Source organism: Ranitomeya imitator, chromosome 1 (genome assembly GCF_032444005.1).
Source record: "Ranitomeya imitator isolate aRanImi1 chromosome 1, aRanImi1.pri, whole genome shotgun sequence".
In the NCBI taxonomy this organism is placed as follows: domain Eukaryota; kingdom Metazoa; phylum Chordata; class Amphibia; order Anura; family Dendrobatidae; genus Ranitomeya; species Ranitomeya imitator.
In genome coordinates this window covers 163,355,939-163,380,022 of record NC_091282.1, presented here as the reverse complement: position 1 = coordinate 163,380,022, position 24,084 = coordinate 163,355,939, and the positions used below count along the sequence as shown (strand labels likewise).

Below are 24,084 nucleotides of genomic sequence, written 5' to 3'. Positions count from 1 at the left end.
CACGGGCAGCAGTGGTGTGGTCAGTGGAGGTCTAGTGGAAGGAGTGACCGCAGACAGGCATCGAAGGCCTAAAATAATAACACATGGCTGTAGGCAATTTTAAATTGGTTCCAGGGGTACACGGGCAGCAGTGGTGTGGTCAGTGGAGGCCTAGTGGAAGGAGTGATCGCAGACAGGCATCGAAGGCCTAAAATAAAAAAATTGGGCTGGCTGTAGGCAATTTTAAATTGGTTCCAGGGGTACACGGGCAGCAGTGGTGTGGTCAGTGGAGGCCTAGTGGAAGGAGTGACCGCAGACAGGCATCGAAGGCCTAAAATAATAACACATGGCTGTAGGCAATTTTAAATTGGTTCCAGGGGTACACGGGCAGCAGTGGTGTGGTCAGTGGAGGCCTAGTGGAAGGAGTGACCGCAGACAGGCATCGAAGGCCTAAAATAATAACACATGGCTGTAGGCAATTTTAAATTGGTTCCAGGGGTACACGGGCAGCAGTGGTGTGGTCAGTGGAGGCCTAGTGGAAGGAGTGACCGCAGACAGGCATCGAAGGCCTAAAATAATAACACATGGCTGTAGGCAATTTTAAATTGGTTCCAGGGGTACACGGGCAGCAGTGGTGTGGTCAGTGGAGGCCTAGTGGAAGGAGTGACCGCAGACAGGCATCGAAGGCCTAAAATAATAACACATGGCTGTAGGCAATTTTAAATTGGTTCCAGGGGTACACGGGCAGCAGTGGTGTGGTCAGTGGAGGCCTAGTGGAAGGAGTGACCGCAGACAGGCATCGAAGGCCTAAAATAATAACACATGGCTGTAGGCAATTTTAAATTGGTTCCAGGGGTACACGGGCAGCAGTGGTGTGGTCAGTGGAGGCCTAGTGGAAGGAGTGACCACAGACAGGCATCGAAGGCCTAACATAACAAAAATGTCAATACAATGGTATTGTCAGTGGCAGGCATTGAAGGATGTCAGCGCATAGACTAAACATTGGTGGAGCTGTGAGATAATTTTGCAAGTGGTAGAGCACTGTTTGAGCTGAGGGGGGGGGAACTGTCTTGTGGCCGGCGGTACAGGCCCAGGGCCCCTCATATTACAACGGTGTGTCTGACGTTGGGTGCGCACCACCACCGCCAGAGACACTTTATTGTACTAGGAGGGACCCAGTGGCAGTGCCGTCGACCAAAAGCGGGCTCACCCACCTCTTCAGACAAACTGCACTCTCACGGGTGCTGCCGCCAAGTGTCGATACCACGGCCCCGTGTGGGGAGTTTGGCCATTTAGTGAGGTGTAAACATGTCGTATGCTGGACAATCAGGTGCAGAAAATTACGAGATTGGAAAAGGCATTCAGAATAGTCCACAGGCAAGACCTTTTCATAGGAAAGCTAGGTGTCAGCCGGGCAAGGTGGGGCAAAAGATTTCGAAATCCAGTTGTGGTTCATTTTAATGAAGGTTAGATCATCTACATTTTGGGTAGCCAGACGAGTCCTTTTTTCTGTTAGTATTGAACCTGCAGCACTGAATACTCTTTCTGATAGGACATTAGCTGCCGGGCAAGCAAGCTCCTGCAATGCATATTCTGCCAATTCTGGCCAGGTGTCTAATTTTGATGCCCAGTAATCAAATGGGAATGACGGTTGAGGGAGAACATCGATAAGGGATGAAAAATAGTTTGTAACCATACTGGACAAATGTTGTCTCCTGTCACTTTGAATTGATGCTGCAGTACCTGTCCTGTCTGCGGTCATAGCAAAATCACTCCACAACCTGGTCAGAAAACCCCTCTGGCCAACGCCACTTCTGATTTCTGCCCCTCTAACTCCTCTGGTCTGCTGGCCCCTGCAGCTCGTGTGAGAACGATCACGGGCGCTGTATGCAGGGAATGCCAGAAGCAAACGGTCAACAAGAGTTGATTGTTTGGTTGCTAATATTAGTTCCAAGTTCTCATGTGGCATTATATTTTGCAATTTGCCTTTATAGCGAGGATCAAGGAGGCAGGCCAACCAGTAATCGTCATCATTCATCATTTTAGTTATGCATGTGTCCCTTTTGAGGATACGTAAGGCATAATCCGCCATGTGGGCCAAAGTTCCAGTTCTCAAATCTGCGGTTGTGCTTGGTTGAGGGGCAGTTTCAGGCAAATCCACGTCACTTGTGTCCCTCAAAAAACCAGAACCCGGCCTTGCCGCGCCACCAATTTCCAGTGGCCCCGGAAAAGCTTCCTCATTAAAAATATTATCATCCCCATCATCCTCCTCGTCCTCCTCCTCCTCTTCGCCCGCTACCTCGTCCTGTACACTGCCCTGGCCAGACAATGGCTGACTGTCATCAAGGCTTTCCTCTTCCTCAGCTGCAGACGCCTGATCCTTTATGTGCGTCAAACTTTGCATCAGCAGACGCATTAGGGGGATGCTCATGCTTATTATGGCGTTGTCTGCACTAACCAGCCGTGTGCATTCCTCAAAACACTGAAGGACTTGACACATGTCTTGAATCTTCGACCACTGCACACCTGACAACTCCATGTCTGCCATCCTACTGCCTGCCCGTGTATGTGTATCCTCCCACAAAAACATAACAGCCCGCCTCTGTTCACACAGTCTCTGAAGCATGTGCAGTGTTGAGTTCCACCTTGTTGCAACGTCTATGATTAGGCGATGCTGGGGAAGGTTCAAAGAACGCTGATAGGTCTGCATACGGCTGGAGTGTACGGGCGAACGGCGGATATGTGAGCAAAGTCCACGCACTTTGCGGAGCAGGTCGGATAACCCCGGATAACTTTTCAGGAAGCACTGCACCACCAGGTTTAAGGTGTGAGCCAGGCAAGGAATGTGTTTCAGTTGGGAAATGGAGATGGCAGCCATGAAATTCCTTCCGTTATCACTCACTACCTTGCCTGCCTCAAGATCTACAGTGCCCAGCCACGACTGCGTTTCTTTCTGCAAGAACTCGGACAGAACTTCAGCGGTGTGTCTGTTGTCGCCCAAACACTTCATAGCCAATACAGCCTGCTGACGTTTGCCAGTAGCTGCCCCATAATGGGAGACCTGGTGTGCAACAGTGGCAGCTGCGGATGGAGTGGTTGTGCGACTGCGGTCTGTGGACAAGGTCTCGCTTCTGCAGGAGGACGAGGAGGAGGAGGAGGGGGTGCGAATGGCTACAGCCAACTGTTTCCTAGACCGTGGGCTAGGCAGAACTGTCCCAAACTTGCTGTCCCCTGTGGACCCTGCATCCACCACATTTACCCAGTGTGCCGTGATGGACACGTAACGTCCCTGGCCATGCCTACTGGTCCATGCATCTGTTGTCAGGTGCACCTTTGTGCTCACAGATTGCCTGAGTGCATGGACGATGCGCTCTTTAACATGCTGGTGGAGGGCTGGGATGGCTTTTCTGGAAAAAAAGTGTCGACTGGGTAGCTCGTAGCGTGGTACAGCGTAGTCCATCAGGGCTTTGAAAGCTTCGCTTTCAACTAACCGGTAGGGCATCATCTCTAACGAGATTAGTCTAGCTATGTGGGCGTTCAAACCCTGTGTACGCGGATGCGAGGCTAAGTACTTCCTTTTTCTAACCATAGTCTCATGTAGGGTGAGCTGGACTGGAGAGCTGGAGATCGTGGAACTAGCGGGGGTGCCGGTGGACATGGCAGACTGAGAGACGGTGGGAGATGGTATTGTTGCCGCCGGTGCCCTAGATGCAGTGTTTCCTACTACGAAACTGGTGATTCCCTGACCCTGACTGCTTTGGCCTAGCAAAGAAACCTGCACAGATACTGCAGGTGGTGCAGAAAATGGTGGCCCTACACTGCCGGAAGGGATGTTGCGTTGATGACTAGCTTCATTGGCCGAGGGTGCTACAACCTTAAGGGACGTTTGGTAGTTAGTCCAAGCTTGCAAATGCATGGTGGTTAAATGTCTATGCATGCAACTTGTATTGAGACTTTTCAGATTCTGCCCACTGCTTAAGGTAGTTGAACATTTTTGACAGATGACTTTGCGCTGATCAATTGGATGTTGTTTAAAAAAATGCCAGACTGCACTCTTTCTAGCATCGGATACCTTTTCAGGCATTGCAGACTGAGCTTTAACCGGATGGCTACGCTGTCCTCCAACAGGTTTTGACTTTGCTACGCGTTTTGGGCAAGATACGGGCCCGGCAGATGGAACCTGTTGCGATGTTGATGCCTGCTGCGACCCCTCCTCCTCCGCTTCAGAACTGCTGCCGCCTGCACCCTGTTCCCCCAATGGCTGCCAATCGGGGTCAAGAACTGGGTCATCTATTACCTCTTCTTGTAGCTCGTGTGCAACTTCGTCTGTGTCACCTTGTCGGTCGGTGGTATAGCGTTCGTGATGGGGCAACATAGTCTCATCAGGGTCTGATTCTTGATCAGCACCCTGCGAGGGCAATGTTGTGGTCTGAGTCAAAGGACCAGCATAGTAGTCTGGCTGTGGCTGTGCATCAGTGCACTCCATGTCAGATTCAACTTGTAATGGGCATGGACTGTTAACTGCTTCACTTTCTAAGCCAGGGACGGTATGTGTAAAGAGCTCCATGGAGTAACCCGTTGTGTCGCCTGCTGCATTCTTCTCTGTTGTTGTTTTTGCTGAAGAGGACAAGGAAGCGACTTGTCCCTGACCGTGAACATCCACTAACGACGCGCTGCTTTTACTTTTACCAGTTTCACGAGAGGAGGCAAAAGAGCTAGAGGCTGAGTCAGCAAGATAAGCCAAAACTTGCTCTTGCTGCTCCGGCTTTAAAAGCGGTTTTCCTACTCCCAGAAAAGGGAGCGTTCGAGGCCTTGTGTAGCCAGACGACGAACCTGGCTCCACAGCTCCAGACTTAGGTGCAATATTTTTTTTCCCACGACCACCTGATGCTCCACCACTACCACTACCCTCATTACCAGCTGACAATGAACGCCCCCGGCCACGACCTCTTCCACCAGACTTCCTCATTGTTTTAAAAACGTTACCAAACTAACGGTATTTGTTGCTGTCACACAACTTACACGGTGAGCTATAACTTCAGTATGATTTAGCTACCCCTTTACAGGTGGGTGAGACCACAACAAAAATCAGGCACAATGTTACACACTCTGTTGTTGGTGGCAACAAATGAGAGAGATGCCACACACACAGGACTGTCACTGAAGCGCAAATGTAAATATTAATCTCCCACTGATTTGTGTTTTTTTTTTTTAAAAAGGAGACTTTAGAAAAAAAAAAATGATTTTTTAAGGAAGAATTTATAAACCAAATAAAATGAAATGATTTTTTCAGGGAGAATTTAGAAAACAAATAAAACATAAAATAGCCTTTCTAGGGCCCAGTGAGTGAGAGAGGACGCACACAGGAGTCAGGAGTGGCACACAAGCCCAGAGGCCAATATTTATCTCCCACTGATTGATTTAGTGATTTTTTCAGGTAGATTTTGGAACCCAAATCAAGCAAAAAAATTAATAGGCTTTCTATGGCCCACAATTGGAGAGAGAGAGATGGCACACCCAGGAGTCAAGACTGGCACACAAGCAGAAAGGGCAATATTAATCTCCCACTGATTTGTTTTTTTTTTTTTTTTCAGGGAGACTTTAGAAAAAAAAAATAAAAAAAAAATGATTTTTTTCAGGAATAATTTAGAAACCAAATAAAATAAAATGATTTTTTCAGGGAGAATTTAGAAAACAAATAAAACAAAAAATAGGCTTTCTAGGGCCCACTGAGTGAGAGAGGACGCACACAGGAGTCAGGAGTGGCACACAAGCCTAGAGGCCAATATTTATCTCCCACTGATTGATTAAGTGATTTTTTCAGGTAGATTTTGGAACCCAAATCAAGCAAAAAAATTAATAGGCTTTCTATGGCCCACAATTGGAGAGAGAGAGATGGCACACCCAGGAGTCAAGACTGGCACACAAGCAGAAAGGGCAATATTAATCTCCCACTGATTTGTTTTTTTTTTTTTTTTTCAGGGAGACTTTAGAAAAAAAAAATACAAAAAAAATGATTTTTTTCAGGAATAATTTAGAAACCAAATAAAATAAAATGATTTTTTCAGGGAGAATTTAGAAAACAAATAAAACAAAAAATAGGCTTTCTAGGGCCCACTGAGTGAGAGAGGACGCACACAGGAGTCAGGAGTGGCACACAAGCCCAGAGGCCAATATTTATCTCCCACTGATTGATTAAGTGATTTTTTCAGGTAGATTTTGGAACCCAAATCAAGCAAAAAAATTAATAGGCTTTCTATGGCCCACAATTGGAGAGAGAGAGAGATGGCACACCCAGGAGTCAAGACTGGCACACAAGCAGAAAGGGCAATATTAATCTCCCACTGATTTGTTTTTTTTTTTTTTTTTCAGGGAGACTTTAGAAAAAAAAAATACAAAAAAAAAGATTTTTTCAGGAATAATTTAGAAACCAAATAAAATAAAATGATTTTTTCAGGGAGAATTTAGAAAACAAATAAAACAAAAAATAGGCTTTCTAGGGCCCACTGAGTGAGAGAGGATGCACACAGGAGTCAGGAGTGGCACACAAGCCCAGAGGCCAATATTTATCTCCCACTGATTGATTAAGTGATTTTTTCAGGTAGATTTTGGAACCCAAATCAAGCAAAAAAATTAATAGGTTTCTATGGCCCACAATTGGAGAGAGAGAGATGGCACACCCAGGAGTCAAGACTGGCACACAAGCAGAAAGGGCAATATTAATCTCCCACTGATTTGTTTTTTTTTTTTTTTTTCAGGGAGACTTTAGAAAAAAAATATAAAAAAAATGATTTTTTTCAGGAATAATTTAGAAACCAAATAAAATAAAATGATTTTTTCAGGGAGAATTTAGAAAACAAATAAAGCAAAAAATAGGTTTTCTAGGGCCCACTGAGTGAGAGAGGACGCACACAGGAGTCAGGAGTGGCACACAAGCCCAGAGGCCAATACTTATCTCCCACTGATTGATTAAGTGATTTTTTCCGGTAGATTTTGGAACCCAAATCAAGCAAAAAAATTAATAGACTTTCTATGGCCCACAATTGGAGAGAGAGAGATGGCACACCCAGGAGTCAAGACTGGCACACAAGCAGAAAGGGCAATATTAATCTCCCACTGATTTGTTTTTGTTTTTTTTTTCAGGGAGACTTTAGAAAAAAAAAAAAAAAAAAAAATGATTTTTTCAGGAATAATTTAGAAACCAAATAAAATAAAATGATTTTTTCAGGGAGAATTTAGAAATAAAAAAAAAAGGCTTTCTAGGGCCCACTGAGTGAGAGAGGACGCACACAGGAGTCAGGAGTGGCACACAAGCCCAGAGGCCAATATTTATCTCCCACTGATTGATTAAGTGATTTTTTCAGGTAGATTTTGGAACCCAAATCAAGCAAAAAAATTTATAGGCTTTCTATGGCCCACAATTGGAGAGAGAGAGATGGCACACCCAGGAGTCAAGACTGGCACACAAGCAGAAAGGGCAATATTAATCTCCCACTGATTTGTTTTTTTTTTTTTTTTTTCAGGGAGACTTTAGAAAAAAAAATACAAAAAAAATGATTTTTTTTCAGGAATAATTTAGAAACCAAATAAAATGAAATGATTTTTTCAGGGAGAATTTAGAAAACAAATAAAACAAAAAATAGGCTTTCTAGGGCCCACTGAGTGAGAGAGGACGCACACAGGAGTCAGGAGTGGCACACAAGCCCAGAGGCCAATACTTATCTCCCACTGATTGATTAAGTGATTTTTTCAGGTAGATTTTGGAACCCAAATTAAGCAAAAAAATTAATAGACTTTCTATGGCCCACAATTGGAGAGAGAGAGATGGCACACCCAGGAGTCAAGACTGGCACACAAGCAGAAAGGGCAATATTACTCTCCCACTGATTTGTTTTTTTTTTTTTTTTTTTCAGGGAGACTTTAGAAAAAAAAAAAAATGATTTTTTCAGGAATAATTTAGAAACCAAATAAAATAAAATGATTTTTTCAGGGAGAATTTAGAAAAAAAAAAAAAATAGGCTTTCTAGGGCCCACTGAGTGAGAGAGGACGCACACAGGAGTCAGGAGTGGCACACAAGCCCAGAGGCCAATATTTATCTCCCACTGATTGATTAAGTGATTTTTTCAGGTAGAATTTAGAACCCAAATCAACCAAAAAAATAAATAGGCTTTCTATGGCCCACTGTTTGTGAGAGAGATGGCACGCTCAGGACTGGCACACAAGCCCAGAGGCCAATATTAATCTCCCACTTTTTTTTTTTTTCCAGGGAAAATTTATAAACCCAATAAAAAAAATAATAAATAGGCTTTCTATGGCCCACTATCTGAGAGAGAGAGATGGCACGCTTAGGACTGGCACACAAGCCCAAAGTCCAATATTAATCTCCCACTGATTGATTTATTGATTTTTTCAGGTAGATTTTGGAACCCAAATCAAGCAAAAAAATAAATAGGCTTTCTATGGCCCACTGAGAGATGGCACACACAGGAGTAAGGAGTGGCACACAAGCCCTGAGGCCAATATTTTTCTCCCACTGATTGATGTAGTGATTTTTTCAGGTAGATTTTAGAACCCAAATCAAGCAAAAAAATAAATAGGCTTTCTATGGCCCACTGAGTGAGAGATGACACAGACAGGGATGGCACTCTAGCAGAAATGCCAATCTTAATCTCCCACAAAAAAAAAAAAGAAAAAAGGAACTGTCCTTCAATTGCTATCTCCCTGCAGTAATCTCAGCCAGGTATGGCAGGCAGCAATAAGGAGTGGACTGATGCACAAATTAAATAAAAAGTGTGGACAAACAAACAAGATAGCTGTGCAGAAAGGAAGGAACAAGAGGATTTGTGCTTTGAAAAAAGCAGTTGGTTTGCACAGCGGCGTACACACAGCAATGCAGCTATCAGGGAGCCTTCTAGGGCAGCCCAATGAGCTACAGCGCTGAGGAAAAAAAAAAAAAATGTAGCTTCCACTGTCCCTGCACACCGAAGGTGGTGTTGGGCAGTGGAAATCGCTACAGCACAAGCGGTTTGGTGGTTAATGGACCCTGCCTAACGCTTTCCCTGCTTCTGACGAAGCGGCAGCAACCTCTCCCTAAGCTCAGATCAGCAGCAGTAACATGGCGGTCGGCGGGAACGCCCCTTTATAGCCCCTGTGACGCCGCAGACAGCAAGCCAATCACTGCAATGCCCTTCTCTAAGATGGTGGGGACCAGGACCTATGTCATCACGCTGCCCACACTCTGCGTTTACCTTCATTGGCTGAGAAATGGCGCTTTTCGCGTCATTGAAACGCGACTTTGGCGCGAAAGTCGCGTACCGCATGGCCGACACCGCACAGGGGTCGGATCGGGTTTCATGAAACCCGACTTTGTCAAAAGTCGGCGACTTTTGAAAATGTTCGACCCGTTTCGCTCAACCCTACTCAGCACCATAAATGAGTCTAACATAATGAGGTGGTGCAGCATGCATGTATATTTTGTGTGGGTAGTTCCTTACAGTAAACTTTTTTTTATAGAAGGTAACAAGAGATGAGGATCGTTCCTCACAACTCCATTCGACAGCCCAGGTCTGAGCTCTTTCTCCGTATACTGGAGCTGTGCAATTTTCCTGAGCTTCTGGGTTCCTCAGTGCGGCATTTGATTAGTTGGCCTGGTGTGACGTCATCTGGGTGTGTGTGGCGCACTGGTGACACCTCGCCAGCACTGGCTAATCATAAGCCAAGCCTGGGATCCCGGAGGGTAAGGAAATTCAGAGAGCACTGACCTGGACCTGTAGACTGGGATTGCGCAAAGTGATCCGCTCATCCCTAATGGATAACACATGCCTGTTTATATAATTATGGCTTCTTTGCTTTCATTCCAGATATCAGTCTACACTGTTCCACACAAGATAGATCAGGCTGTGTATGCCTTAGATGCAGCAGTAAAACTCCTGGACTTTTATGAGGAATATTTCCATATACCGTACCCTTTGCCAAAGCAGGGTATGTATGAGTGACTGGCGGAGGAGTTTTGGGATTTTGCTTATTTTTTGCGTTTCTGATTATTTTATCTAATTTATTTAGATCTTGCGGCAATTCCTGACTTTCAGTCTGGTGCAATGGAAAACTGGGGGCTAACGACTTACAGAGAGTCCGCATTGTTGTACGATGCGAAGACATCAACAGCCTCCAATAAACTCTGGATTACAATGGTTATTGCTCACGAGCTGGCTCACCAGGTCAGTAGAGACTAGTCTGATGTCAGCTTTCCGCCATTGATTGCTTTCCAATACCCCAATCTTATCATGCACCTGCCATAGTGATAATCTATGGACTCTGTATACTAATATTTAGTGTATTTTGTATTGTAATTCACAGTTACACAGAAAAATAGTAACTATGCAGATCTGGTCACGGCAGCTACCTGGTCACGGCAGCTACCTGGTCACGGCAGCTACCTGGTCACGGCAGCTACCTGGTCACGGCAGCTACCTGGTCATGGCAGCTACCTGGTCATGGCAGCTACCTGGTCATGGCAGCTACCTGATCATGGCAGCTTCCTGGTCATGGCAGCTTCCTGGTCATGGCAGCTACCTGGTCATGGCAGCAACCTGGTCATGGCAGCAACCTGGTCATGGCAGCTTTGCCACTCCGAACTCTCCTAGAGATCACATGCAACGCTCCTGAGGGCCAGTGCTTAAATCTGTTAAAGGTCCCAATGATCAAACTTAATGGGGTATTCTCAAATTTGGAAGTTATTCCCTATAAATATGACAGAGGATAATTTCCCGATCACTGGGGGGTCCGACAATTAAGACTTCCACTGTTCCCAAAACCGGGGCTCAGAAAAACCCCTTGTAAATGGAGCTAGTGTCGGTCATACGCTGTGCTCAGGGAACTCCAGCGCGGTCCCATTAACAATGAGCAGAACAGCAGTGCGCTGCGAGTATGATCGACCACCACTACATTCACACAGGACTCTGCAAATCCCAGGTTCTTGGGATCAGTGGAGGTCCTAGCGGTTGGACACTCATCAATTGAGAAGTTAACTTCCAAACATGAGGATACCTCTGTAAATTATAGTCCTGTCTCCTTATATGTTGCCTTTTGGAGCTTTTCTGGCATACATCCCTTGTAGTTATTAGAGTCCGAAGCATTGAATTCAGCCATACATGCATCCATATTCAGAAGGTTATCAAGATGTATTGAAATGAGAGCAGGAAGCCTTCACAGGTTTGTTTTGTAGTCTGTAACTATGGAGACACATGGGTCAGCATAGGAGCCGCAGACACAAAACTGCAGGACATGTATAATTACAGCATTTTTGCACATTTTAGGACTCTCTTACAAAGTGGCTTTATTTTAGATGTAGTAGAGCAAAGCAAAATGGATATGATGATGGTCATCCCTCTCTAATGGAATTATAGCCCTTATTGCATATTCATGTATAGTGCAGCAGCTTATAGTAGAGTTTCCTACCTTTATTGAGATAGGCCATCTTACAAGATCGCTTGCTCAGATCCTTTGTGTGCCACAGTAATAGCTAGGTCAGCTGACAACATATAGCGGTCTTGGTAGAGGTAGTTGAGGTAGAATGGCGTGCACTCTGATAGGGAAGGGACACGGGTGCCGGCTGAACCTGGATATATTCCAGTTAGGCCAAAGATTTGTAAGACAACAGCCGCACTCACACTATAGATTTTCTGATGCATTTATTCACCACAGTAAAGAAAAAACAAGTGTTTGTTGACGTAGAAAAACAACAAGGGTTGTTGAAGTAACGTTTCGACCCCGTAATGGGCCTTTGTCAAACCTTACTAGAAGAAACAATAAAGACAAAATATATTAGAAAGGTATGACATGTTGTGCCGAAGCTATATACAAGCATCACAGTGCCGAACAGATGTAGTGGCATCCAATATTAACAAAAAAATTCATGTGCACAATTATACAGTGACAAATATACATAATTTATATATACAATATATACAATGAATGCCCAAATAGAGGAGGGTAAATGTGAAATATTCCATGGTACCAACATAGGCAAGACTAGGCATAAGCGCCGACAGGTGGCTATATGTACTCTGCGGAATGCAACAGCAAATGATACTCAATTAGATTGGTACATAAGGGCGATATCAAGCAAATAGACTGACCTTGTTGTAGAATGATAAGGAGCAAGATACACCACACTCGGAGACACCGCGGTAGGAGAAAGTTTTGTAGACAGGCTACTAAGCAGAGCTGCGGAGGGGGGAGGGGAGAGAATACAAAAATGAGTGAAAAAATAAAGAAGAGGAGGAGAGGAAGAAAAGACTAATGGAGGACATACCTAATGGTAGTATATGAAATATTATGCCTTTGGTACCTTGGTAGAGGTGTCGGCCATTAATGCCAATCAGACAATATCTGGCTTTTTTGGTCTTGATGGAACCCGGCCTAGACAAGACCCTGGTGCTGCCCTCGGTCCTGTACCCCAATCAGCAGTGAGACATTGCTGATCAGTTAATCGTCCAAATTATTTATGATCTATTTAATATGTAGGAGACTATAGATTGTCGCTGTGAATGGTAACTGCCGTTCTTTTGTCTTTTGGCAGTGGTTTGGAAACCTGGTAACAATGGAGTGGTGGAATGATCTGTGGCTGAATGAAGGATTTGCAAAGTTCATGGAGTATATTTCGGTCAATATTACTTATCCAGAGCTGCAAGTTGTAAGTTTACTTTTCATGACTTATATAAAGCGGATCTGTCATCAGACTCTTCTGAAAGTGTTAAAATTACCAATGTTAATTAGAGGTAATCTGTTAGCAGGATTTCACCCTCCCCCCAAACTATTTATATGCGCATGTAGCTCTTTCAAAGACAAGCGATCCCTTTCCATGGCCATGAGAAATCAGCATTTGAATTGATATACAAATATGCTGAAGGACTATAGGAGATCCGAAGCCTCTGTCACTCCAGCTCTATTCCCTGCTCAGTGCTGCCTCCTTCTACTTGATTGATGACTCCTTAGCCTCTGTGCTGTGTGACTTCAGGCAAGAAGATGCAGCGTTGAGCGGAGAATACAACTGGAGTGACAGAATAAGGCTACGTTCACATTAGCGTTGCGCGCCGGTGCGTCGGCGACGCAACGGCGACGCAACGCACGACGCACAAAAAACGCGCGCAAAAACGCTGCGTTTTGCGACGCGTGCGTCGTTTTTTGACGACAATCGGACGCACGAAAAATGCAACTTGTTGCATTTTCTTGCGTTCGACGCTAGCGTCGGAAACGACGCACGTGTCGAAAAACGCTACCAAAAAAACGCACGCGTCCCCTATGTTAAACATAGGGGCGCGTCGCCGCTGCGTCGCCGACGCAACAGCGACGCACATTAGCGGAACGCTAATGTGAACGTAGCCTAAGGGTACCGTCACACTATACGATTTACCTACGATCACGACCAGCGATATGACCTGGCCGTGATCGTAGGTAAATCGTAGTGTGGTCACTGGAGAGCTGTCACACAGACAGCTCTCCAGCGACCAACGATGCCGAGGTCCCTGGGTAACCAGGGTAAACATCGGGTAACTAAGCGCAGGACCGCGCTTAGTTACCCGATGTTTACCCTGGTTACAAGCGTTAAACTAAAAAAAAACAAACAGCACATACTTACATTCTGGTGTCCGTCAGGTCCCTTGCAGTCTGGTTCCCGCACTCAGTGACTGCCGGCCGTAAAGTGAAAGTGAAAGCACAGCCGCTGTGCTCTGCTTTCACTTTACGGCCGGCAGTCACAGTACGGGAAGCAGACGGCAAGGGACCTGACGGACACCAGAATGTAAGTATGTGCTGTTTGTTTTTTTTTAGTTTAACGCTTGTAACCAGGGTAAACATCGGGTAACTAAGCGCGGTCCTGCGCTTAGTTACCCGATGTTTACCCTGGTTACAAGCGAACGCATCGCTGGATCGCATCGCTAGATCGGTGTCACACACACCGATCTAGCGATGACAGCGGGAGATCCAGCGATGAAAGAAAGTTCTAAACGATCTGCTACGACGTACGATTCTCAGCAGGATCCCTGATCGCTGCTGCGTGTCAGACACAGCGATATCGTAACGATATCGCTGGAACGTCACGAATCGTACCATCGTAGCGATCGAAATGTTATAGTGTGACGGTACCCTAAGAAACTCTTGTAATAAATCTTATCAGAGAAATCTACTTTCTTCTCCTTCTGGACTCACAATTCATTCTGTCTTCACTGAATACACATTTTACCTGTGAATTGAGAATTTTGAGAATGAATTGTGAATCCAGGAGAAGAAAGTGGATTTCTCTGATAAGATTTATTACAAAGTTTTGTATTCTTATTTGTACTATTGATTTATGTAATAAAAAATAATATGGCGGTTACTCTTTAAAGGGAACCTGTCACCCCCAAAATCGATGGTGAGGTAAGCTCACCGTCATCAGGGGCTTATCTACAGTATTCTGTAATGCTGTAGATAAACCGCCGATGTTACCTGAAAGATGAGAAAAAGAGGTTAGATTATACTCACCCAGGGGCGGTCCTGCTCCGATGGGTGTCTCAGGTCCGGAACAGCGCCTCCCATCTTCATTCCATGACGTCCTCTTCTGGTCTTCACGCCGCGGCTCCGGCGCAGGCGTACTTTGTCTGCCCTGTTGAGGGCAGAGCAAAGTACTGCATTGCGCAGGCGCCGGGAAATGTCAGAGAGGCCTCAACAGGGCAGACAAAGTACGCCTGCGGCGGAGCCGCGGCGTGAAGACCAGAAGAGGGCGTCATGGAATGAAGATAGGAGGCGCCGGAGCGGACCTGAGACACCCATTTGACCGGACCAGCAGTGGGACAGCCCCTGGGTGAGTATAATCTAACCTCTTTTTCTCCTCTTTCAGGTTACATCGGGGGCTTATCTACAGCATTACGGAATGCTGTAGATAAGCCCCTGATGACGGTGAGCTTACCTCACCATCGATTTTGGGGGTGACAGGTTCCCTTTAAGCAAATGGTTCACTCATAGGATAGATGATACTATAAATATTCACTGGAGTCTAGCTGCTGAGACACTACATCATCCAAAACATGAGGGTCCAAAGTGTCCCTGTACGAAGGGATGCAACCACTACTCATGTAGATAGTGAATAAAGCAGTGGTTGCACATGCTCATGGCTGCTGTTCCATTCACACAGGAGAGCAGGGCCGGCTCCAGGTTTTTGTGGGCTCCTTTAACACATACTATGATTTATGATGTACAGAGAGAAATATAGGTATAGTACAATGCCAAAGATTTCACTTACTTCTTACATTACATGAATTATATCTAATGTAAATTCTACAATAGCTCAGAAACCTGACAGTATAGTCCTCCATACAGTATTATAGGCACCATAAAGTGCTCCATACAGAATAACGAGCCCAATATATTGCTCTATGCAGTATAATAAGCCCCATATTGCTCCATACAGTATAATGAGCCCCATATATTGCTCCATTCAGTATAATGGACCCAATATATTGCTCCATACAGAGTGGACTCCATATAATGCTCCATACAGTATTATGGGCACCATATAATGCTACACACAGTGTAATGGACCCCATATAATGCTCCATACAGAATAATGGACCCATATATTGCTCCATACATAATGAGCCCCATATAATGCTCCATACAGTATATGATATGATGGGCCCCATATGTTGCTCCAAAGATAATGGGGCCCATATAATGCTCCATACAATATATGATGTGCCCCATATAATGCTCCAGTATATGATGTGCCCCATATGTTGATCCATATATAATGTGCCCCATATAATGCTCCAGGGAGAGGTAAGTATTGAAAGTGCCAAGGCACTCGCGGGCTCTGGCATTGGGCCCCCATAGCGAGCTGGTGTCCCTGACGGCCACTAGGCCCCCCCACCTGCTCAGGGCCCCCTTCACTTGCCCGGGAGCGCAGGGTGCTGACACTGGCCCTGCAGGAGGGTTTATGATCCCAGCTTTCATGGCCCAGGAGTCCGCCCTCCAGTGATCATACATTTCTTACATCCCCTATCCACGTGATAAGTATGTTGTTTATAGGACAACCCCTTTAAGAGTAAAATAATGTGTTCTCTATATTGGAGGATTGTAAGTTACCACTGAGCTCTTCTTTCTCTGCAGGATGACAAATTTTTAGACAAATGTTTTAGTGCCATGGAAGTAGACTCATTGAACTCGTCCCATGCCGTGTCCACCCCTGTGGAGAACCCTGAACAGATACAAGAGATGTTTGATGAGGTCTCCTATGACAAGGTAACACGTTAATATTAGCATGTTGAATCATTGGGCTGCATCTGACACAAGAATGGACAAACCTTTATTATAACGTCCACTTTCTGGGAACCTAAATTAGATGATCTCACAGAGGCCCATATGTATGGAGGCGACCTGATAAAAGCCGCAGTTCCTCCTAAAAGTCCGAGCATCCACATTTAGTTATTTTTTGGGCAGGCTGCATGTTCTTCATACTCGTCCATGTTGCTGCTGTACTGTGCCCCAATGTACAGTATATAAGCTGTCATGGAGTATTTGGACCAGTACCAGATAATAGCACTGGCTCCAGCTAATTGCATATCCCTATATGTATCACTAATGAGTGGAATAAAAGGAAAATTGTGACTGTAAAAATAGGCAAAAATTCAGCACTCTAGATAGGTGCAATAGTGAGGATTACTATATAGAACAATGGTCAGTACACTGGGAAATATACATGTATACAAATCTATTATTCCAAGTGATAGTAATACCATGGATGTGGAAAAACGTAACAGAAGATGCATGGAAAAAATATATAAAAATTAATTTAAAAAAAAAAAAAAGTCATAAAAGTACAAGTGACAGATATGTGACATTATAGTACCACTAGCTATTGAACCCGTTCTACGCCCGGGTGGCAAGCATTTATATTGGTAAATGGTCTCCATCCTGGTATGTGCTGCTCCATCCTGCGTCCCCATCCTGTCATGTGCTGCTCCATCCTGCGTCCCCATCCTGTCATGTGCTGCTCCATCCTGCGTCCCCATCCTGTCATGTGCTGCTCCATCCTGCGTCCCCATCCTGTCATGTGCTGCTCCATCCTGCGTCCCCATCCTGTCATGCGCTGCTCCATCCTGCGTCCCCATCCTGTCATGTGCTGCTCCATCCTGCGTCCCCATCCTGTCATGCGCTGCTCCATCCTGCGTCCCCATCCTGTCATGTGCTGCTCCATCCTGCGTCCCCATCCTGTCATGCGCTGCTCCCATCCTGCGTCCCCATCCTGTCATGCGCTGCTCCCATCCTGCGTCCCCATCCTGTCATGCGCTGCTCCATCCTGCGTCCCCATCCTGTCATGTGCTGCTCCATCCTGCGCCTCCATTCTGTCATGTGCTGCTCCCATCCTGTCATGCACTGCTCCATCCTGCGTCCCCATCCTGTCATGCGCTGCTCCCATCCTGCGTCCCCATCCTGTGATGCGCTGCTCCATCCTGCGTCCCCATCCTGTCATGTGCTGCTCCATCCTGCGTCCCCATCCTGTCATGTGCTGCTCCATCCTGCGTCCCCATCCTGTCATGTGCTGCTCCATCCTGCGTCCCCATCCTGTCATGTGCTGCTCCATCCTGCGTCCCCATCCTGTCATGCGCTGCTCCATCCTGCGTCCCCATCCTGTCATGTGCTGCTCCATCCTGCGTCCCCATCCTGTCATGCGCTGCTCCATCCTGCGTCCCCATCCTGTCATGTGCTGCTCCATCCTGCGTCCCCATCCTGTCATGCGCTGCTCCCATCCTGCGTCCCCATCCTGTCATGCGCTGCTCCATCCTGCGTCCCCATCCTGTCATGCGCTGCTCCATCCTGCGTCCCCATCCTGTGATGCGCTGCTCCCATCCTGCGTCCCCATCCTGTCATGTGCTGCTCCATCCTGCGTCCCCATCCTGTCATGCGCTGCTCCCATCCTGCGTCCCCATCCTGTCATGCGCTGCTCCCATCCTGCATCCCCATCCTGTCATGCGCTGCTCCCATCCTGTCATGCGCTGCTCCCATCCTGCGTCCCCATCCTGTCATGTGCTGCTCCATCCTGCGTCCCCATCCTGTCATGTGCTGCTCCATCCTGCGTCCCCATCCTGTCATGCGCTGCTCCATCCTGCGTCCCCATCCTGTCATGTGCTGCTCCATCCTGCGCCTCCATTCTGTCATGTGCTGCTCCCATCCTGCGTCCCCATCCTGTCATGCGCTGCTCCATCCTGCGTCCCCATCCTGTCATGCGCTGCTCCCATCCTGCGTCCCCATCCTGTCATGCGCTGCTCCCATCCTGTGATGCGCTGCTCCCATCCTGCGTCCCCATCCTGTCATGTGCTGCTCCATCCTGCGTCCCCATCCTGTCATGTGCTGCTCCATCCTGCGTCCCCATCCTGTCATGTGCTGCTCCATCCTGCGTCCCCATCCTTTCATGCGCTGCTCCCATCCTGCGTCCCCATCCTGTCATGCGCTGCTCCCATCCTGCGTCCCCATCCTGTCATGTGCTGCTCCCATCCTGCGTCCCCATCCTGTCATGTGCTGCACCCATCCTGCGTCCACATCCTGTCATGTGCTGCTCCATCCTGCGTCCCCATCCTGTCATGTGCTGCTCCATCCTGCGTCCCCATCCTGTCATGTGCTGCTCCATCCTGCGTCCCCATCCTGTCATGTGCTGCTGCATCCTGCGTCCCCATCCTGTCATGTGCTGCACCCATCCTGCGTCCCCATCCTGTCATGTGCTACTCCATCCTGCGTCCCCATCCTGTCATGTGCTGCTCCATCCTTCGTCCCCATCCTGGTATGTGCTGCTCCATCCTGCGTCCCCATCCTGTCATGTGCTGCTCCATCCTGCGTCCCCATCCTTTCATGCGCTGCTCCCATCCTGCGTCCCCATCCTGTCATGCGCTGCTCCCATCCTGCGTCCCCATCCTGTCATGTGCTGCTCCCATCCTGCGTCCCCATCCTGTCATGTGCTGCACCCATCCTGCGTCCCCATCCTGTCATGTGCTGCTCCATCCTGCGTCCCCATCCTGTCATGTGCTGCTCCATCCTGCGTCCCCATCCTGTCATGTGCTGCTCCATCCTGCGTCCCCATCCTGTCATGTGCTGCTGCATCCTGCGTCCCCATCCTGTCATGTGCTGCACCCATCCTGCGTCCCCATCCTGTCATGTGCTGCTCCATCCTGCGTCCCCATCCTGTCATGCGCTGCTCCCATCTTGCGTCCCTATCCTGTCATGCGCTGCTCCCATCCTGTCATGCGCTGCTCCCATCCTGCGTCCCCATCCTGTCATGTGCTGCTCCATCCTGCGTCCCCATCCTGTCATGTGCTGCTCCATCCTGCGTCCCCATCCTGTCATGCGCTGCTCCATCCTGCGTCCCCATCCTGTCATGTGCTGCTCCATCCTGCGCCTCCATTCTGTCATGTGCTGCTCCCATCCTGGGTCCCCATCCTGTCATGCGCTGCTCCATCCTGCGTCCCCATCCTGTCATGCGCTGCTCCCATCCTGCGTCCCTATCCTGTCATGCGCTGCTCCCATCCTGTGATGCGCTGCTCCCATCCTGCGTCCCCATCCTGTCATGTGCTGCTCCATCCTGCGTCCCCATCCTGTCATGTGCTGCTCCATCCTGCGTCCCCATCCTGTCATGTGCTGCTCCATCCTGCGTCCCCATCCTTTCATGCGCTGCTCCTATCCTGCGTCCCCATCCTGTCATGCGCTGCTCCCATCCTGCGTCCCCATCCTGTCGTGTGCTGCTCCCATCCTGCGTCCCCATCCTGTCATGTGCTGCACCCATCCTGCGTCCCCATCCTGTCATGTGCTGCTCCATCCTGCGTCCCCATCCTGTCATGTGCTGCTCCATCCTGCGTCCCCATCCTGTCATGTGCTGCTCCATCCTGCGTCCCCATCCTGTCATGTGCTGCACCCATCCTGCGTCCCCATCCTGTCATGTGCTGCTCCATCCTGCGTCCCCATCCTGTCATGTGCTGCTCCATCCTGCGTCCCCATCCTGGTATGTGCTGCTCCATCCTGCGTCCCCATCCTGTCATGTGCTGCTCCATCCTGTGTCCCCATCCTGTCATGTGCTGCTCCATCCTGCGTCCCCATCCTTATGTGCTGCTCCATCCTGCGTCCCCATCCTTATGTGCTGCTCCATCCTGCGTCCCCATCCTTATGTGCTGCTCCATCCTGCGTCCCCATCCTTATGTGCTGCTCCATCCTGCGTCCCCATACTGCCTCTGACCCGCTCGGCGCCGAGTGCTGGGGGGCCTGAGCAGGCGGGGACACCGGCGCGCTGTGGGGGTCAGGTGCCGGTATCGCCGCCAGCTCAGGCCCCCCAGCATTTACTATACTCACCTGTCTGTCCCGTTACACCGCTGAGCGCCGCCATCTTCCCGGTCTCCTGGCTGTGACTGTTCAGTCAGAGGACGGCGCCGGCGCGCATTAAGCGCGTCATCGCGCCCTCTGAACTGAAGGTCACAGGCCGAAGACCGGGAAGATGGCGGCGCTCAGCGGTGGAACGGAGGACAGGTGAATATGGCCGATACTCACCCTCCTGGCGGTCCCTGCTTCTCTGTTGGAGATCGCGGTGTGCGTTCAATGTGAACGCACACCGCGATCTCCCGGGAGCATCACTCTGTGAGTCCCAGACTGCGCCGGCGCTTGTGCCTGCGCAGTCTATAAAGGCTTCGGACAGAGTGACGCTCCCAGCGTTATATTATAGATGACATGAGTCCAACATCTAATATATAAAGCTGAATGTGTGTGTGTATGTGTGTATGTCCGGGATTGGCATCTGCACCGTCGCAGCTACAGCCACAAAATTTTGCACAGTCACACGTCTGGACCCTGAGAGCGTCATAGGCTATGTTGTGAGGCAAAATTTTAACCCCGCACGTTCCAATTCACCAAACAATTTTGCCCCTATCTACATAATGGGGAAAAAGTGAAAGGAAAAGTGTTGGAGGCAAATTGACAGCTGCCAGATACAGCAGGTATATACTATTACAGGGGAGATGACATACAGGTATATACTATATACAGGGGAGATGACATACAGGTGTATACTATATGTAAGTGAGATGATAAACATGAATATACTGAGGTGAAAATGAGAGGTGTGAGGTGAAAATGAAAAGGTGTGAGTGCAAAATGAGAGGAGTGAGGGAAAATAGTGGAGTGATCGGAAAATGACAGATGTGAGGTCGAAATGACAAGTGTTAGGGGGGAATGAGAGGAGTGAGGGGGAAAATGAGAGGTGTTAGGGGGAAAATGAGAGCTGTGAGGGGGAAAATGAAAGATGTGAGAGGGAAAATATGAGGCGTGATGGGAAAGTGAGGTGCTATAACTAACCACAGATATTTACTATGCCCAGGCAATGCCAGGCTTGAATTCTGCAGTCCTGTGTACATCACATTTACGCCTCCTTCAGACGTCCGAGTTGAATGTACGTGTTCTAACAGTGTTTTTCACAGATACAACACATACCCATTATAATCTAAGAAGCTGTACACATATGCGTGTTTTTTTTTAGTTTCAATATGTTTATTCAAATTTTTGAACATACAACATAACATAACAGTGCTCATATGTTGTTCCATGTGGAAGAAATATGCAAATTATTGGCACTTATAATACTTGAATCAAATTAGCTCAAACTGAGTCAAACAGATAAAGAAAAGAAAAAGAAAAAATACACGGAAGCTACAACATAGACAAGGACAAAGGGAAGAAACAACAGGACAGGGAGCATCATTGCTGTCTGCATACTTATAACTATAACGTCGGTGGTAATGGAGTGATATAACACAATCCCCAAACGCGCTCAGACTCTAATTGGAAGGAAGCACACATAGTCAAGTGGATTTCAATAGATAGGGAGATTCCCCCCGTTTTTTTGACGGAGCATTTCACAGTATATACAACCAAGATCAACCTATAATGCATACAATTATTTACGAAGACAGTGAGATGGCCTGAGCCAAGTGAGCGCCAAGATCAAGATCCAGCCAGGGGCTTCAGATTTTATAAAAAGTGTTCCATTCATCAGTCCTGGTGGCTTGGATTCTTTCATACAATAGGATTATATTCACCCTATCTTTGACCAGTGAGATTGTCAACGACGGTGTCCTCCATTTGGCAGCTATATGGATCCTGGTTGCCATACATATAGTGTTTACCAATTTATGTAGACTCTTAGAAAATCCAGGGTATTTCTTACCTAGCAAGAACACCGCAGGATCCATTGGGATCGATTCACCGAAAATCAGTTCGACAATCGATCTAACCTCACGCCACAGAGCCTCAACTACTGGGCATGTCCACCAGATGTGTAACATATCACCTGGTATATTACAACCTCTAAAACAATTTTCTGAGACGTGTGGAAACATGGCATGTAGTTTTGTGGGTACATAATATGTTCTATGTAGTACTTTTAGTGAAGTTTCAGTTAGTGATGTCTGATGACTACCTTTAGATAGCGTATCACAGCAAGCCAGCCATGTATCCAAGGGCATGGTAATGCCCAGGTCCTCCTCCCACTGTAGCATATATTTTAGTTTCCCCACGGTGTGCTGTACATTGAACGTGGAATATAATAGGGATATCATCCCGTTCCCCATTGGGCTATTTAAGCACATCTGTTCAAAGCTTGTTGGACAAAACGGGGTTCCACGGGGTGAGTTCTGTCTAGCAAATCCTGAAGAAGACCTGATTCATGCGTAAGGCTTCTCTAGGGGGAGGCTCAAATCGCTGTACATATTCTTGTCTGGTAAGTAATAAATTAAACTGTGAACAAAGATGTCTCAGAGTGGTGATTCCCTTTAAAATCCAACACGAGTAGTGTGCTGTTTCCAGGCCTGGCTTAAACATGGGGTTACAAAACAGGGAAATGAGGGGGGAAGATCTTGATTGCAATCCGTACTTAAACCTCTCCTTCCTCCATAGAACCAGGGAGAGGGCAGAGAAGGGAGCAATAGTTGCTATATTTTGCGGGAGTTTTTCGGTAGACCATAGAAGGCCACGAAGTGAGTGTGGTCGTAAGAGGTGAGATTCTAGTTGTACCCACCTGGGGCTGTGGTGATTAGAGTTAAGTTTGGCCATTTGGGCTATTTGGGCGGACTTAAAATATAGTATGAAATTGGGTAGCGATAAACCTCCCATTTTTCTATGAAGATTCATGACATTTTGCTTGATTCGGGGTCTCTTACCATTCCAGATGAACCTAGAGATAGTTGACTGAACATCTCGAAGGCTTTTTGATGGTATAGCAACAGGAAGTGACCTAAATAGGTATAAAAATCTTGGGAGGGAAATCATCTTTATTGTATGTATACGGCCTAACCAGGACAATGTCAACCGTGACCACCTGACTATATCCGCTTGAAAGTTCCTAATTAGGGGGGAGTAGTTCCATTTAAAAAGAGAGGATTTATGGGTTGTAAGATTAATTCCCAGGTAAGTTAGGAAATGTTCCTTCTCTGTGAAGCCAAATTGCGAAACTAAATTTTCTCGATCTCCTCTGGGAGTGTTGATGAATAGAGCCTCCGATTTGTCTACATTGATTTTTAGGCCTGATATTTTTTCAAATGTGTGGAGAAGGAAGAATAAATTTGGTAGGGTGGAATATGGGCTAGTTAAAGTCAGGAGAAGGTCGTCCGCGAAAAGACTAACCTTATACCGTTCCCCTAGACCTGTGGGGCCTAAAATGTTAGGATTATTTCTTATAGCCGCGGCTAGTGGTTCCATGGCTAGTGCAAATAGAGCGGGAGACAGCGGACATCCCTGTCTTGTGCCTCGCTGTATGTCTATAGGGGCAGGTTTGGTTGAAGGAAGTTTAAGATACGCTGTAGGCTTGTCATATATTAATTGGAGGCAAGAGATTAGTTTTTGGGGGAAACCAAATTTAGCCAGTACTGTAAAGAGGTAGGGCCAAGTAACAGTATCAAAAGCTTTTTCGATGTCTAACGCTAAGACCAAAAGTGGCTTATGAGTATTATTTGCTGAATGAATGACATTGAGGTTTCTTCGTATATTATCAGGGCCCTATGCGTGTTTTTTTTTGCAAACAGACCAAAACTCAGACATGT

General features: G+C 47.1%; 1 protein-coding gene across 1 annotated transcript in view; it reads left to right on the top strand.

Annotated features, from left to right (window-relative positions):
* LOC138664970 (endoplasmic reticulum aminopeptidase 1-like) overlaps positions 1 to 24,084 on the top strand; it is a 107,926-nt gene that overhangs the window by 47,986 nt on the left and 35,856 nt on the right. Inside the window, exons 5-8 of the mRNA XM_069752072.1 lie at positions 9,841 to 9,961; positions 10,043 to 10,197; positions 12,561 to 12,674; positions 16,127 to 16,258. Coding sequence (XP_069608173.1) covers positions 9,841 to 9,961; positions 10,043 to 10,197; positions 12,561 to 12,674; positions 16,127 to 16,258 — 522 coding nt within the window. The remainder of the gene's footprint in view (positions 1 to 9,840; positions 9,962 to 10,042; positions 10,198 to 12,560; positions 12,675 to 16,126; positions 16,259 to 24,084) is intronic.